The sequence below is a fragment of the Leucopleurus acutus genome (assembly GCF_964270905.1).
Source record: "Leucopleurus acutus genome assembly, chromosome: 1".
Taxonomy (NCBI): domain Eukaryota; kingdom Metazoa; phylum Chordata; class Mammalia; order Artiodactyla; family Delphinidae; genus Leucopleurus; species Leucopleurus acutus.
This window is the reverse complement of record NC_139142.1, coordinates 193,400,844-193,415,290: the sequence shown is the minus strand read 5'-3', so window position 1 is coordinate 193,415,290 and position 14,447 is coordinate 193,400,844. Positions and strand designations below refer to the sequence as shown.

At 38.2% G+C, this 14,447-nt stretch overlaps 1 protein-coding gene across 1 annotated transcript in view; it reads right to left on the bottom strand.

Annotated features, from left to right (window-relative positions):
- The window catches only part of GPR158 (G protein-coupled receptor 158), a gene marked incomplete at both ends in the record, with an annotated part of 322,105 nt that overhangs the window by 31,711 nt on the left and 275,947 nt on the right, over positions 1-14,447 (bottom strand). Inside the window, one exon of the mRNA XM_082833639.1 lies at positions 9,613-9,722. Coding sequence (XP_082689765.1) covers positions 9,613-9,722 — 110 coding nt within the window. The remainder of the gene's footprint in view (positions 1-9,612; positions 9,723-14,447) is intronic.

The window sequence follows — 14,447 nt, the reverse complement described above, 5'->3', positions numbered from 1 at the left end:
AACCAGATGAGTCTGTCATTTGCAGAGGAAATCTATATGATCCCAGTATGGTAGTCTTTTAATCAAGAAATCCAACTTCTAAATTATCAGAAATTTTCATGCTTTCCAGATGACCCCATGGGTATTTATTGTAAAATCTGAGAACTCAAGATTGTCACAGATCCCCAAATCTCATTTCCAGAGAGGAAAAGCCAAAGCAGAGCCCTCATGAGTCTCCTGTTACTGCTTTTACTGGCTTTCAAACACTAGAAAATACAACAACACAACTCTGCACGGCAATCTAAGCATTTCAGGATATTGGTTTTTGTAAAATGGAATAAGATGCATTTTTCTAGGATTGCCTTAAAATAAAATGAGAAAATTCTGCTATATCTTTAAAAAATGAGCTCTTATTAGTCTAGGGTTCACTGCCTAGAAACGAAGTTCTAAAAATGAAATCCTTAGGCACGCTTTTATATGAAATACAGCTGTAGAAAAAATGCAATCTTATATCGATTACTTTTCCTACTACTTTTTTCACAGATAAAATTTTAAGCTACCATCTGTTCAGAAGGTTTCACTATTCTAAAGGAAAGCAGTAATGTATACAAGAGGACTGCAAAAAATTTCCAGAATTTAATATAAAAAGGTATATTTAAAGTACATATTCAGTTTTCATTATTAATAGTAGAGAAATTCATAGAAATCATGTTGAAATGATAAAAAAAGGAATTGGCTGTCACTGTATGTCTGCCTCTACTTTTTCACGTTCCACATTTCTAGTTTGAGCTCATAAAACTCCACTGTAAGGACTTGTACTTAGGTTATCGATTATTTGCTTCAAATATCTAATTGATGTTGTTACTCCTTATTTAACTTGATCTCTCTCCAGCTTTTGGCGTGGCGGAGGCACTTGGCTTCCATTATGTCACGTTCTCTTGACTCTCTGCCTACTCCTCTGTCAGCAGCTTTTTAGTCTCTGTCAGAGTCCTCTGCCTCAGTCTTCCCCTTAAATAATAGTGTTCCTCAAGGATCTCCTAAACTTAGTCACCTTCTATTCTTGCTCTACAGATTATACCTGGGAAATTCCATCCACAATTCTGCTTCAATTATGTACATGCTGGTGAGTCCCAGATCTGTAACTTCGGTTTAGATCACTGTCCTGAGCTCAAGATCTGTATACTCAGTGACCTACGGGACATCAACAGGTTCCCCAAATAAAATCGTCACTCTCTCCACTCCCCTCTCCTCTAACCCACTGTGTTACCTGTCTCAATGACCAGTACCAGTTAATTGCTCAAAGCAGAAACCTAGGAATGAACTTTGATACTTCTCCCTCATTTACATTCCAGACACCAAATGCATGATTAAGAACTTAATTTCTACCTCTTAAATATCTTTCAAATCCTATTTTTCTCCATTTTCACTGCCACTATATAGCTCCCGGTCATCAACCTCTGTCCTCAGTAATTTCCTAACCAGTCTCCTTATTGGTCTGGCCCACCTTCAGTCCACACTGTATGCTATAGCCACAATGATCTTCTTAAACTGCACTCTGATCATGTTTCTCTCCTGTTTACAGTCCTTCTGTGGCTCTCCACCCAAATCCTAGCTACCTTACGATGGTAAAACGCCTTTAAAAATTGGTTCCTCCTTGCTTCAGCATGCTCATCTCTCACTATTCTTCCCTCCCTAGGGTCCTGTGGGTCCCTGTGGACTATATGCAGGTGTCCTCTATCTGAACCTTTGCCCTCAGCTTCCTGTACTGCCCCTCCCTCCATCAATACAAACACCTAATTTAGCTAATTCCTGCATATTTCTTCATGGCTCATTTGAGATGCCACTTGCTCTGGGCTAGTGGTTCCCAAACCACTATCATCAACACCATCTGGAAACTTGTTAGAAATGCAAATTCTTGGGTCCCATCCATACCTACTACTATGTCAGAAATTCTGGGGATTAGGGCCCAGAAATTTGTATTCTAACAAATCCGTTAGGTAAATTCGGACGAAGGCTATAGTTTGAGACCTTTTTTTCCCAAAAGGCTTAAGACTGGTGCAGGTGTCTTTCTAATGGGAGGACTGCTCTAAACTGTCAGATAAATGTTTGAGTTTTTGTTATGCTGACACCAAAATTTAAAGCCTCTAGTAACAGAAAGTTTTCCATTTTCAGAACATCTGCATCTGTTTGTGATTTAGCTGCATCTTTTTTGTGTACTAAACGGGAATAAACATATACATCCTCAAGCCATCTAGTCTTCTGTTCTATGAATTTAATCGGAATCATCCTAAAGTCTTGAAGTTCTCCATTAGACTTGAATTTCTATACATTTTACTACTTTCTTAGAAACTCCAGAGAATAAATGCTTCTGATGAAAAGTAGGAGGTGATTATTTTCTTCTATAAATATAAAGCCACTCAATTCTTGACAAAAGAGCCTTAAGAGTGAACAACACGAAAAGGGCTGAAGTTACTCCCTCCCAGTTTGCTTTAAATGGTCACAAGCCCTCATGTTTATTAAGCTTTTCAACAATTTCTCAAAATTTCATTTTCAGAAGTAACCTAAAGCTGCTTCTTGGTCACTGGGTAGATGTTAGGTATATATTAAAAAGGACTGGCATCACCTAGGCAGAAACAGATTGTTAACATTTATCAGACATGAAGTTCAGTAAAACTGTTGTGACTATTTTAAGTTATTGCTATTCATAAGAAGGAAAACTCACAACTCAGCTTCCCAAATATGGGTACTTTTGTCCATTTCAGTGACCTGCTTGTGCTCTCATATCTCATACTAAGCTTCCTTTCTTTTGACCTGATTGTAAGTAGACAGAATAAGGCAGAATGATGAAAAAATAAAGGAAGAAGGAAGGGTTACAGGACTGTTGCAAGTCAAATATAGAGCTAGAAGGAACTTGCGGATTATCTCTTCTGATATCAGAAATAAGGAAAGAATGTCTGCTCTCACCACTTCTATCCATCATTGTACCAAAAGTTCTAGCCAGAGCAATTGGTCAAGAAAAAGAAATAAAATGCATCCATATTGGAATGGGAGAAGTAAAACTGTCTCTGTTAGTAGATGACATGATCTTATATATGGAAAACCCTAAAGAACACACACACACACACACACACAATCTGAGCTAAAAACCACATTCAGTGAAGTTGTAAGATACAAGTTCAACATTAAAAAATCAGTTTTATTTTTATATACTAGCGATGAGCTATCTGAAAATGGAATCGACTAAACAGCTCCATTTACTATAGCATCAAAAAAATACCTAGGGGTAAATTTAACCAAGGAGGTAAAAGATGTGTATGCTGAAATCTATACAACATCACTGAAAGAAATTTTTAAAGATCTAAAGAAATGGAAAGACATTCTGTGTTCATGGATTGAAAGACTTAATATTGCTAAGATGGCATTATTCCCTAAATTGACCTACAGGTTCAAGTCAATTTAACAAAACAGTGTGGTACTAGCATAATGGTAGACATAAAGAACAACGGAATAAGACTGATCACCCAGAAATAAACCTCTCCATCTCCAGTCAACGGATTTTTGACAACACTGTCAAGATCATTAAATAAAGAAAAAATTATCTTAAAAAAAATCTATTCAATAAAAAAGGGCGTTCCGTGGCAGTCCAGTGGTTAGGACTCGGTGCTTTCACTGCCGTGGCCCCGGGTTCAATCCCTGGTCGGGGAACTAAGATCCCACAAGTCGCATGGTGCAGCCAAAAAAAAAATCTTTTAAACAAATGGTCCTAAGGACGAGTGTATATCCAAATGCAGAAGAATGAATTTAGACCTCTACCTCACATAATATACAAAAATTGATTCCAAATGAATCAAAAACCCAAATGTAAGAACTAAAACTATAAAATGCTTAGAACAAAACAGAGGTATAGATCTTCCTGATCTGAAATTAGGCAATGATTTCTTAAATATCATACCAAGGCATATGTAACAAGAGAAAAAACAGATAAACTGAACTGCATAAAAATAAAAAATTTGTGCATCAAAGCACACTATCAATAAAGTAAAAAAGAAAACCCACAGAATCGGAGAAAATATTTTCAAATAATTTATCAGATAAGGGTCTCAGATCCAAAATATATAAGAACTCATACAATGCAACACAAAAAGACAAAACACGCAATTAAAAAATGGCCAAAGGGGGTTTCCCTGGTGGCGCAGTGGTTGAGAGTCTGCCTGCCAATGCAGGGACACGGGTTCGGGCCCTGGTCTGGGAAGATCCCACATGCCGCGGAGCAACTAAGCCCGTGAGCCACAACTACTGAGCCTGCGCGTCTGGAGCTTGTGCTCCGCAACAAGAGAGGCCACGACAGTGAGAGGCCCCCGCTCACCGCAACTAGAGAAAGCCCTCGCGCAGAAACGAAGACCCAACACAGCCAAAAATAAAATAAATAAATTTTAAAAAATTTATTTAAAAAAAAAATGGCCAAAGGACCTGAATAGACATTTCTCTAAAGTGATGTAGAAATGACCAATAAACAGCTGAAAATAATCTCAACATCATTAGTCATTGGGAAAATGGATAAAAAGATTTTCTTCCTTTTGCCCTTTAAAAAATTTAAACTATCTTACTGTATTTTATATATCTTTAAAAGAATACATAAAATAAATAAATATAAATATCTTCCAGTCACTTTCAAAATTTACTAGGGGGAGGGGTGGAGTGGGAGGCAGGGGTCAGCAGATGTAAGCTATTATATACAGAATGGATAAACAGCAAGGTCCTACTGTATAGCACAGGGAATTATATTCAATATCCTGTGATAAACCATAATGGGAAAGAGTATAAAAAAGAATGTATATATGTATAACTGAATCACTTTGCTGTACAGTAGAAATTAATACAACACTGTAAATCAACCATACTTCAATAAAAAAATTTACTAGGAAACAAAACTATCTATCTATCTATCCATTCCCACAAAGTGTAAATATTTGGTGCTAATGAGTGCAGTAGAGAAAACTGCTACAAATTGTGCTGTATCCAAAGCGAGCAGTACTGAATAATGCATGAAATGAAAATCCCTAGGCCAGAGCCAGAAGAAGGTTTTTTTGCAGCCTGCTTAAATATGTTTTAAATATAGTACAGAAAAGTCTTTTGTTTTTTCTTGATTAGCCTTAGAAAAAGGAAAAGTCAATTTGTTTTCAGAAATCATATTACAGGGAATAGGAAAATGTTCTTCTAGCATTAAGTTTCTTAATCTCTCTCTACCCCCTTTCATTTAAAACAGTTCCTCATTTTTCCTCCTGATAATATACTCAGATTTTCTGAGCCTAGAGATATTGCCTTTCCAGGTTTCTTAAAACCAACCAACCGACCGACCAACCAACGTATAGCAAGTATTCTGTGAACCCACACATGCATGGACGTGCCAGATGTTCTTTTAGATCTGTCCTACATCATTAATGTACTAAGTCAAACATATCTATAGTTACTGAAGGAAACTCTTTTTATAAATGAACCTTCTTCATTTTTGCCTATTTCAGCTCTATTTTTCCTTATGATCCATATTGAGCCAGCTAAAACCTGTCCCATTCTCCCTTCTTTCTTTCTCTAAAGAGAAACAAACGGTTTTAGGTTCAAATAAATTGCATTGCATGAATGGCCTGCCAGTGAGGTTGGGCGGTGGGACTTGTCTGCCCTGGGTGCAAGTAATAGTGTCCGTAGAGAATTTAAGGCAATAAAAATGACAACTCAAAGCTGTTCTGCTTTGTATCATCACCATGTGCTGGTGATTCTAAACAATGTCAGTGACAAAATACTCCTCCCTGAAGGACTGGACCACTTTCACCACCTTCCCCTAACTTGTTACACCTCTGTATTGCACTGTTAATAAACAAAAGACTTGCAATTTTCCTTTGGCTTGGTATGGTAGTCTTTGGCTGTATGACTCTCAAATGTGGGGAGCGACCACTAAAGAAAAAGGTGGGAGATTTGATAAAAGTGAATGAAACCCTCAAGTTCCCGTCCTAGGCTAACAGTATCATTTCTAGTGACAGACTGAGATCCTATTCCTTTTTCATATTTTTTTCAAGTTTTCAAAGTTACTGGAATTCTGTAAACACTAAAATTGATCAGTGAGAGATCAGGAAAGAGAAAAAGAAATGTTAAACAATTTTACTAAGCCTTGAGGGAAATGGCTGAAATAAAACAAGAACTCAGGTGTTTCCTGCTTATCCTGTTCTCAAGGGACTAGAACAGTCACTTTAACAGTACTGATAATTGCCTTAGAATTTTCTGCCTAGAGAGGTTATTACTTTTTTTAAAAAATTTGAAATAAAAAATTAAGTTCTTATACAAATGAGAAAATAGCATTCAAGGGACTTTATCCCTTAGCTCAGGCTACCTTGATCCCTGAAGCTACCTTGCGTCAGGTCCGACAAAGCCTGGTTCTTTAGCTTTCTCTTCAAGTCTGTAACCTTCACCATAACCTTCCAATGAATTCCTTTTTTGCTTAATTTAGCCATCCTCAGTGTCTGTGGTTTGCAACCAAAACCCCCTACTTGACATATTTTACAAATATTTCAATCATGTTTAAGATTTACAGCAACTCTACAGGTGAAGTGAGAAGTGATTCTCAGAAGCTAAAATAATTTCTTCTTGGTTGTATAAGTTATTAGTGGCGGAACTGAAATTCAAATTTGGATTTGTAAAGATTTATGTCTTTCCTCTCTATCATGTTACTACAAAATCTTCAAAGTCCTTTCTTGAGGACAACACGTTGCTTGACTATAAGAGATATCAACCAAAGACATCCCTGCAGCTCCATTCACTATAACCATCCACCCATTCATTCACTTAACAAATATCTGAATACATTAAATGGGCAAGATGCAGCACTAAGGATGGGGAATACAAAGCTGGTTCAGCCAGTCACTTCCATCGGGTTGCTCACATTCCTCTGAGATGTTGATTCTTCAGTTTATAGACTTAAACAATATTGGAATCAGTTAAATTTAAACAATATGGAAAAACAATATAATATACAGCCATATGGTTCAGACAGGATACGAATAATTCAGCGTATTAAATTAGAAATAGTTTCCACTCGATTTAAGCCTTCAGTAGGTAATTCTTCACTGCAATGACTTCTAGAGACACACAGTCGGAGAGAAAATCGTTTTAATTACAGTCTTTAAAATAAAGAAAAGAATGATGAAGTAATCTAGTTTCCCAAATCCCAATCATTTGTATGCCACCCTCAAGATTTCTGCCTGTATCTGTGTACCAACTAATACTTTCTTTAAAACAACTTCTATTTATTGCTTTAAAATATTTTAAAGGGACTTCCCTGGCGGTCCAGTGGTTGGGACTTCGCCTTCCAATGCAGGGGGGGCAGGTTCGATCCCTGGTCAGGGAACTAAAATCCCACATGCCTTGCAGCCAAAAAACCAAAACGTAGAGCAGAAGCGGTGGTGCAACAGATTTGACAAAACTTTAAAAATGGTCCACATCAAAAAAAAAATCTTTAAAATACTTTAAAGAAAACTTTATATTGCTACTTTCAATGAAAAACTGGTAGGTAATCCATAAATAGAATGTAACTATGAAAATAAATACAGTGAAATAAAGATAATAAATTTCATCTAGAGAGTATTGCAGTGGGAAGCTCTGAGCCTGAAGCTTGATCAACAACTCTTTGTTGTACAGGAAAATTAGCAACTGTTCGGCAGGTGTTAAAGACCTACTATTTCCAAACTATTTTTTCTCCTGGAAATAATCAGAGGGATGGAAAGAGAACCTGAATGGAAGGAATTTTCTTACTCTGTGATTCAGTGTTATTTAATACTGTGTTTTTGTCCCACAAACAGCCTCTCACAGACCGCAGTGTCATGTGTTTCAGGCACTTGAGAGCACACAGTGAGTCAGGGAAATAGGAATGCTTTATGTGTGGAGGGAACTGTGGGAAGCAGCTTCCAAGTCTGCATCTGACATTCATTCATTCATTCACTTATCAACTGTTATGCATTAAGCACCTGCCATGTGTCATTCATTGTGCTAAGAGCTGGGGATTCACTTGTGAATGACCTCACTTCAAGGAGAAGGTAAATTAGGTAAAAATGAAGAAGGTAATTACATAAGCAAACTGTATCATATAATAGAGGACCCAACAGATGCTAAGGGCTAGACTCATAGGGAGAGAGGTCATTCTCAAGTCTCAAGAGGCCACCCATTCTTCTGGGAATTCCAGAAGTCTCATTGTCCATTATAGGCTGTCAATGATTTCTCATTTCCTTTAGCGAGCACCAGCTGAAAAATAGTTATCATACAAGGAATGGAAACCGGAAAGTACTTAAAGAACAGGACACAAGACCAAAGTGTGCTATGATGTGGAAAGAATAAAGTGAGCATCAGAAAGACCATGAGAGATTAGTCTAATCATTTCTTTCTGTAGTAAATAGAGGGCTATGATTTCCTAGGCTAAACTGAGATTTAAACTGGACCTCCTGAAGTCCAGCCCAATAAACTTTGTACTCTATGACATATAGAAGAAAGGATCTTGAGAGTTAAAGACATTTACATTTGTTCCAAAAAGATAATCTGGAGCATTCCCAGTTATTAAAATAAGTACAGAAAAATAGTAAAAGAAATGGAGATGCTTGTGTAATGGAGAGTATAATGATCACATTTCAGGAAAGGGTGAAGGGGTGGCATTTAAAGACAAATATAACCATATTATGGCATCTAAGAGAAACTGTTTTATGAGCCATATCAAGATACATTTATTGAGAAATACAGTCAAATTAGCATGAAAATATGAATGGCTTACTGTGACTATTAACACAGCTTTAAAGCTGATCAGCGTAAAAGGTTTCCTCTATAGAACTAGAGTGTTATCCTGCAGGAGAGATTTATACTTTAACTCCTATGCTCTTTGGCACCACTACGTTGAGAAAACTTGGAAAGAGGAGGCAAGGGAAAGCCCTGGAATCATTTCCAGCTATTCCCAGCCTTTCTGGATAGGTAATTTATTTTATTGTCTCTTTCTTGCTAGTACTTATCATATACTTTTTAGAAGTAGGTGATTTTGAAACTGAAGTATAAGGGAATTTACAGTGTTCTCCAATTTATACGGCTGATAATCACTGGAGCCTACTGGTGAAGAAGGGAAACCAAGAATACTATTTTTTTGGAAATTCATCCAAAGAATATCAGTGGGATTACCCTGGGGCATGGAACTCGGGAATGGAGGACAATAGCTTTTGTTAGCTAAGCATATTGCTGAATTCTACTATACAGGATTCTTTGGTAGCTCTGGACTTGGATTATTATTGCAGCTGTATTGTCTTGTATTTCTTCCTGTTCTTAGCTAGTAAATACTGCTTCACATTCATTCTAAATTTATTTTTTATTCAGAATTAACCTTGCCATAACCAATGGCACCTTCATTAAAGCATGTTGTTCAAATTCAATTGTATTAAAGACTTTCCTAGAGAATCCTAAAGATAGTGTCTTGAAAATGAAATATATATATCATCTTCCTATCTAAATTTCTGAAATTTAACCATTTAAGTGGCTGACTGAGCTTGCAATTACAGGCTAAGCCAAACACTTTGATCCTCCCATGGGAATGAAAACTAATAAGACATAATATACCTGTGAAGCTTGAGAGTGACAGTTCCATAAACAGTAGCAAAACCGAGAAGACGGACCCATCTTAGGAGAATACAGCGAAATGTGCTTGGCTCAAAGTACAAAATAACAACCTGTAGGATGAGAAGAGAAAGAAAGAGACCTTCAGGATCAGCTGATGACCCACAGATTAAAATCAGTATTTCACAGTCTGATGTTTAATACTATGAATTTTGACATGAGAACATATTTATTTGAATAAAACTCTAAAATATTATTTTGATCATTCTTTGTCCAAAACAAAGAACTATAAAGTCTCCTTATTGCTTTCATGTCAGATCTAAAGTCTTTAATTCTAGCTTTCAGGAGTTTCCAGCAATTGCCTCTAAATTTTTGGTATGTCCAAGCTTCACTCTCCTTTACTTCCCCAGGTGGTCCAGCCAGGCGAGCTTCCACTGCCTTTCTCAGCTGGAGCCGTGCCTATCCCTGCTCCACACTTCCGGCCATACCTTTCCCCTGTCTGAAATATCCTAAGAGGATTATCCTGTACTGCACCCCATCCCCCCATGATCTATCACTCCATGTTTATTACCTCACTTAGTACTTGGCTCCATCACTTCACTAACTCCTCGCTTCTCACTCCAGAGTTTTCACTCAACAAATATTAATTAAGCATTTATCATGAGTCAGGCAATATACTAGATGCTATGGGTACAAAGGCCAATAAGAAAGGGAAGAGAGCCATATAAAGAAGAAATTGGAGGCTTCCCTGGTGGCGCAGTGGTTAAGAATCCACCTGCCAATGTAGGGGACACGGGTTCAAGCCCTGGTCCGGGAATATCCCACGTGCCACAGAGCAACTAAGCCTGTGCACCACAGCAACTGAGCCTGCACTCTAGAGCCCGCGAGCCACAACTACTGAAGCCCGTGTGCTACAACTACTGAAGCCCGTGCACCTAGAACTCGTGGCTCCACAAGAGAAGCCACCGCAATAAGAAGCCCGCGCGCTGCAACGAAGAGCAGCCCCCACTCACTGCAACTAGAGAAAGTCCGCACGCAGCAGCGAAGACCCAACGCAGCTAAAAATAAAATAAACAGATAAAAAATTTAAATGTATATAAATAAGTAAAGAAAGAAGAAACTGCATCAAAGCAATATAGGTGCTGTGATAAACATCTGTGCAGGCTCCATGGGACACAAAGGAACAAGTGGCCAACTCTGGGGGATGGTCAAAAGTCCTGTGAAAGCACGGTATGCACAACCTCTCATCTGCTACTGCGTGGCTTTGAGCAAAGCCCTCATTGAATAGGAAACGGTTTGGACCCGCTAAAGGATTAATGCTGTTGAAAAATGTGGCCTTGCACTCTTCTGCTGGAGCAGCTGGCCTGAGCTGATTCTGCTGAGTATAAGGTCATTGTAACAGAAAAGTATGCCCACTCCTAAAATCTCCAGGGTCATTTTGGTTTTTCCTCCCGAAGACGTGAATACTGGGAAACAGAAAGCATAGCGGGGGGAGATGGGGCGGGTGCTGACGTTTTCTTGTTGATATCGGACAAATGGAGCCCCACTCTCCAGCAGTACCAAGCATGACATTACCTATAACTCTATGCTGGCATCTCTCTAATATATCTACTATATCAAAGTATTAAATTAAGCATTGACAAGACCATTACGATTAAATTCTCAAGGACTGGGGAAAAGACTGGACAAAAGTGTCAAGAAATGAGAAGAAGGTAAAAAATAGATGTGGACAGGAGATAATGTTCCTTTGTGTGTATATAGTACTTGTCCTTAATTTTCTAATTCACTAAGTCTATGCTGAAGACAGAGATAAAGATTTGATTTCAGAATTTAATCTGCCAGGAAACTGCATCCAAAACTTGATATAAAACCTTTCTTTTATTTTCTATTTTCACAAAACAAGTAAAAATTCTGTAACTTTGTATTCTAAGTTTTAGTTCATATGTTTTAGACATAGTTCCTATGCACAAGGGCCCAGTGGTAATTATGAGTTCTGCAAAGTAAGCTGTACTGTTTACTAAGAATTGGAGCTCAAGGAAGAAGGGAAAACTTATGGGAAAGAAAAAGAGAAAACTTGATATAAGATTAAGGGATTAGGGAAGCATAAGTGCTCCTTCTCATGGCAGAGAGAAATGATAGATTAGAAACTAAAGAGATAGGAACCTAAAGTCTAGAATATATAAAATCTCAAATATTTCCACTAGAAATGGCTTTAGAGATTATCCCAGCACAGTGGATTCCTGGGGGCTGCAGAAGCCTGAGACTTATTGCAAACTTCTCTATTTCACAACAAGCAACAACTAAGAGAATGAATAAGCAAAAGTGAACAACTATACTATAGACGTCTGCATGATTGTTTTATTTTGAACGAAAGAATTGCTCTTGAACTGTTTGGGAACTATTGATATAGGTTCAAAATTTTATTTCACAGATAAAGAATCTGAGGACTTGTTACTGTAAGTGAAAGATTGAGTCGGTCAGAAATAAATGAAAGAATAACTGAGATATAAGTTTAAAAAGTAATAGAAAATGAAATTCCAGTGAACTTAATAAAACATATTAGAAACAGTTCAGCAAATAGTGAAGTAGAGCTCTCAATTTTGCAGTGTGGTGATGGAGAACACAGGCTCTGCATCCAGTCTCCCTGGGTCCAGTCCTGGCTCTATTCTTTATTAGTTGCATGACTTTGACAGACACTGCTTTGCTATGCCTCAGTCTTCCCACTTGTAAAATGAACACAGCAATAATACTTGCAGATGGGACTGTTTTGAAGTTTCAGTGCGATACACATAGTGTCTGCTACAGTGAGCATTCAGTAAGTATTGGCTAATACTATTATGAGAGTTGATTTATGAATGCTTTATTCTAAAAGTTACCCCTGCAATGCAGTATAATTGCATCTCATGAATTCAATGAATTCTTTACTAATGCTTCTAGCCGCTCCTTTTGAGTTCCTATAATCACTTTTGGACTGTATATTTTTTCTACCTTATATTATAGTTATCTGTAGGGGTCTCTCCCTGAATCAAATGTAAAATCCTGCGTGCTTTACATTTATATGTAAAATATTTGCTCAATGATCTGTTTTAGTTAATTTAATAAATACAATATTATCTTCAAAATAAACTATTTGAAAAGTCCCATTAGGGTTCACTGGTCTTTGTGACTCTAACTTACACGTTCACTAGTTATTTACTCTGCGTGAAGCAGTAAGGGATTTAGAAGCCATAAAAGTAAATCCGATGCAGATTAGGTCCTCAAGTTATCATTTAGAAGAGTGGATGTTACATGTAAATGATAAAAATACTGGCATGATCTTACCACATATTTATCCAGCATTATTGCTAGATACTAAATTATACATTTTTGCATTATTTGCACATTTAATCCTCACAATACCTTATGGAGTAGGGACTTTTATTTTATAGAAGAGAAATGAGGCACAGAGAATTTAAGTGATATGCTCAGGGCCACACAGCTAGGAAGTGTCAGAGCCGGGATCTGAATCCAGGTGGTTTGGTTCCAGAGTTCATGCTCCTAAGAGCTGCACTGGCTTGCCTCTCCAAATAGTTCCACCACGTGGGGAGATGACAAACGCCATAATACCATGGACTGCATCATATTGAGGATTCAGAGAAAAGGGAAATTTCTCTCAGTGGAAACAAGCAAAGCTATCCCGGGAGGCTGGACATCTGAGAGCGCATGAAGGAGGAGCGCGTTTAAGTATGGAAGCAAAGAGGAAAGAGGACGGGGGCCTGAGACAGAGCCATGGTTGTGGGGATGCTTCTGAGTGTGGAGTATACAGACAGACACAGTGGGAAGACATCCAGGGGAGTGTAGAATATCAAGCTTCAAAGCAGAGACGCGGCCAGTTCACTGTAAACTGTGAATAATAGGGTGAGGAATTCAGATTTTGTTCCAAGAGCAGACATGCCATTAAACTTTGAGTTGAGATCAGAAGTGTGTTCTAGAAAGTTACTCTGGTAGCAGTATGCAAGAAGACTGGTTGCCCATGGAAGGAGAAGAGAGTGAAGGTGAAAAGACCAGTTGGAAAAAAGAAAAACAATCCCAATCCATCATCTTTCCCACCAGCCTTTTCCCTCTCCTTATATCTTATTCCACCATTCCACTTTTCTCCAGCTCCCAAACGGCAGCTAGGGTGATGTTTCTGACACCTCACTCTCCTGCCTAAAACCTTTCACTGGCTCCCATGAAAAAGTCAAAATTATTCGAGCTGGTTGTCCGCAGCTTGCCTTTATTATATCATTGCTTTTCCTCCACCCAAGCCCTCGAATCCTTGCATATGCTGTCCCTTCTCACTGGACGTTCCTTACGCAGCCCCACAGTCTCACCTGTACCTGGCTTACTCCTGTTCACCTGCAGGCCTCAGCCTGAATATCCCTTCCTCTAGGAGGACAAAGCTTTGCCCGTGGTTTAGGACACTGTCCCTGCTTTATGGCAGCATGTGGCACCATGTTGGATTGTAGGCGCTGTGACAGCCATGCTTATCACGTTCACTTCTGTAACACTGGCGCCAGCAGAGTCCTGGCACACAGGAAATGTTCAGAAATATTTGTTGAATGAAAGAAAAAATAAAGCGATAGGAAAAAGGTAAAGAAAAAGGTACCAAATACAGTGAGAGTGGGAATTTAGTCACGCGTGGGAATAGAGGAAAAGATGGTGCTAAATCAAGAGAACTGAGCAACTGATTATTTGTTGAGGCAAAAGAGAAGAAAGCGCCACAGATAATGTAAAGATTAAGCCTGGATGACTGGGAGGATGATTGTGATGGAAAAGAAACAGATAAAAGAAAAAGATGCGCAAGCTGAAAAAATTAT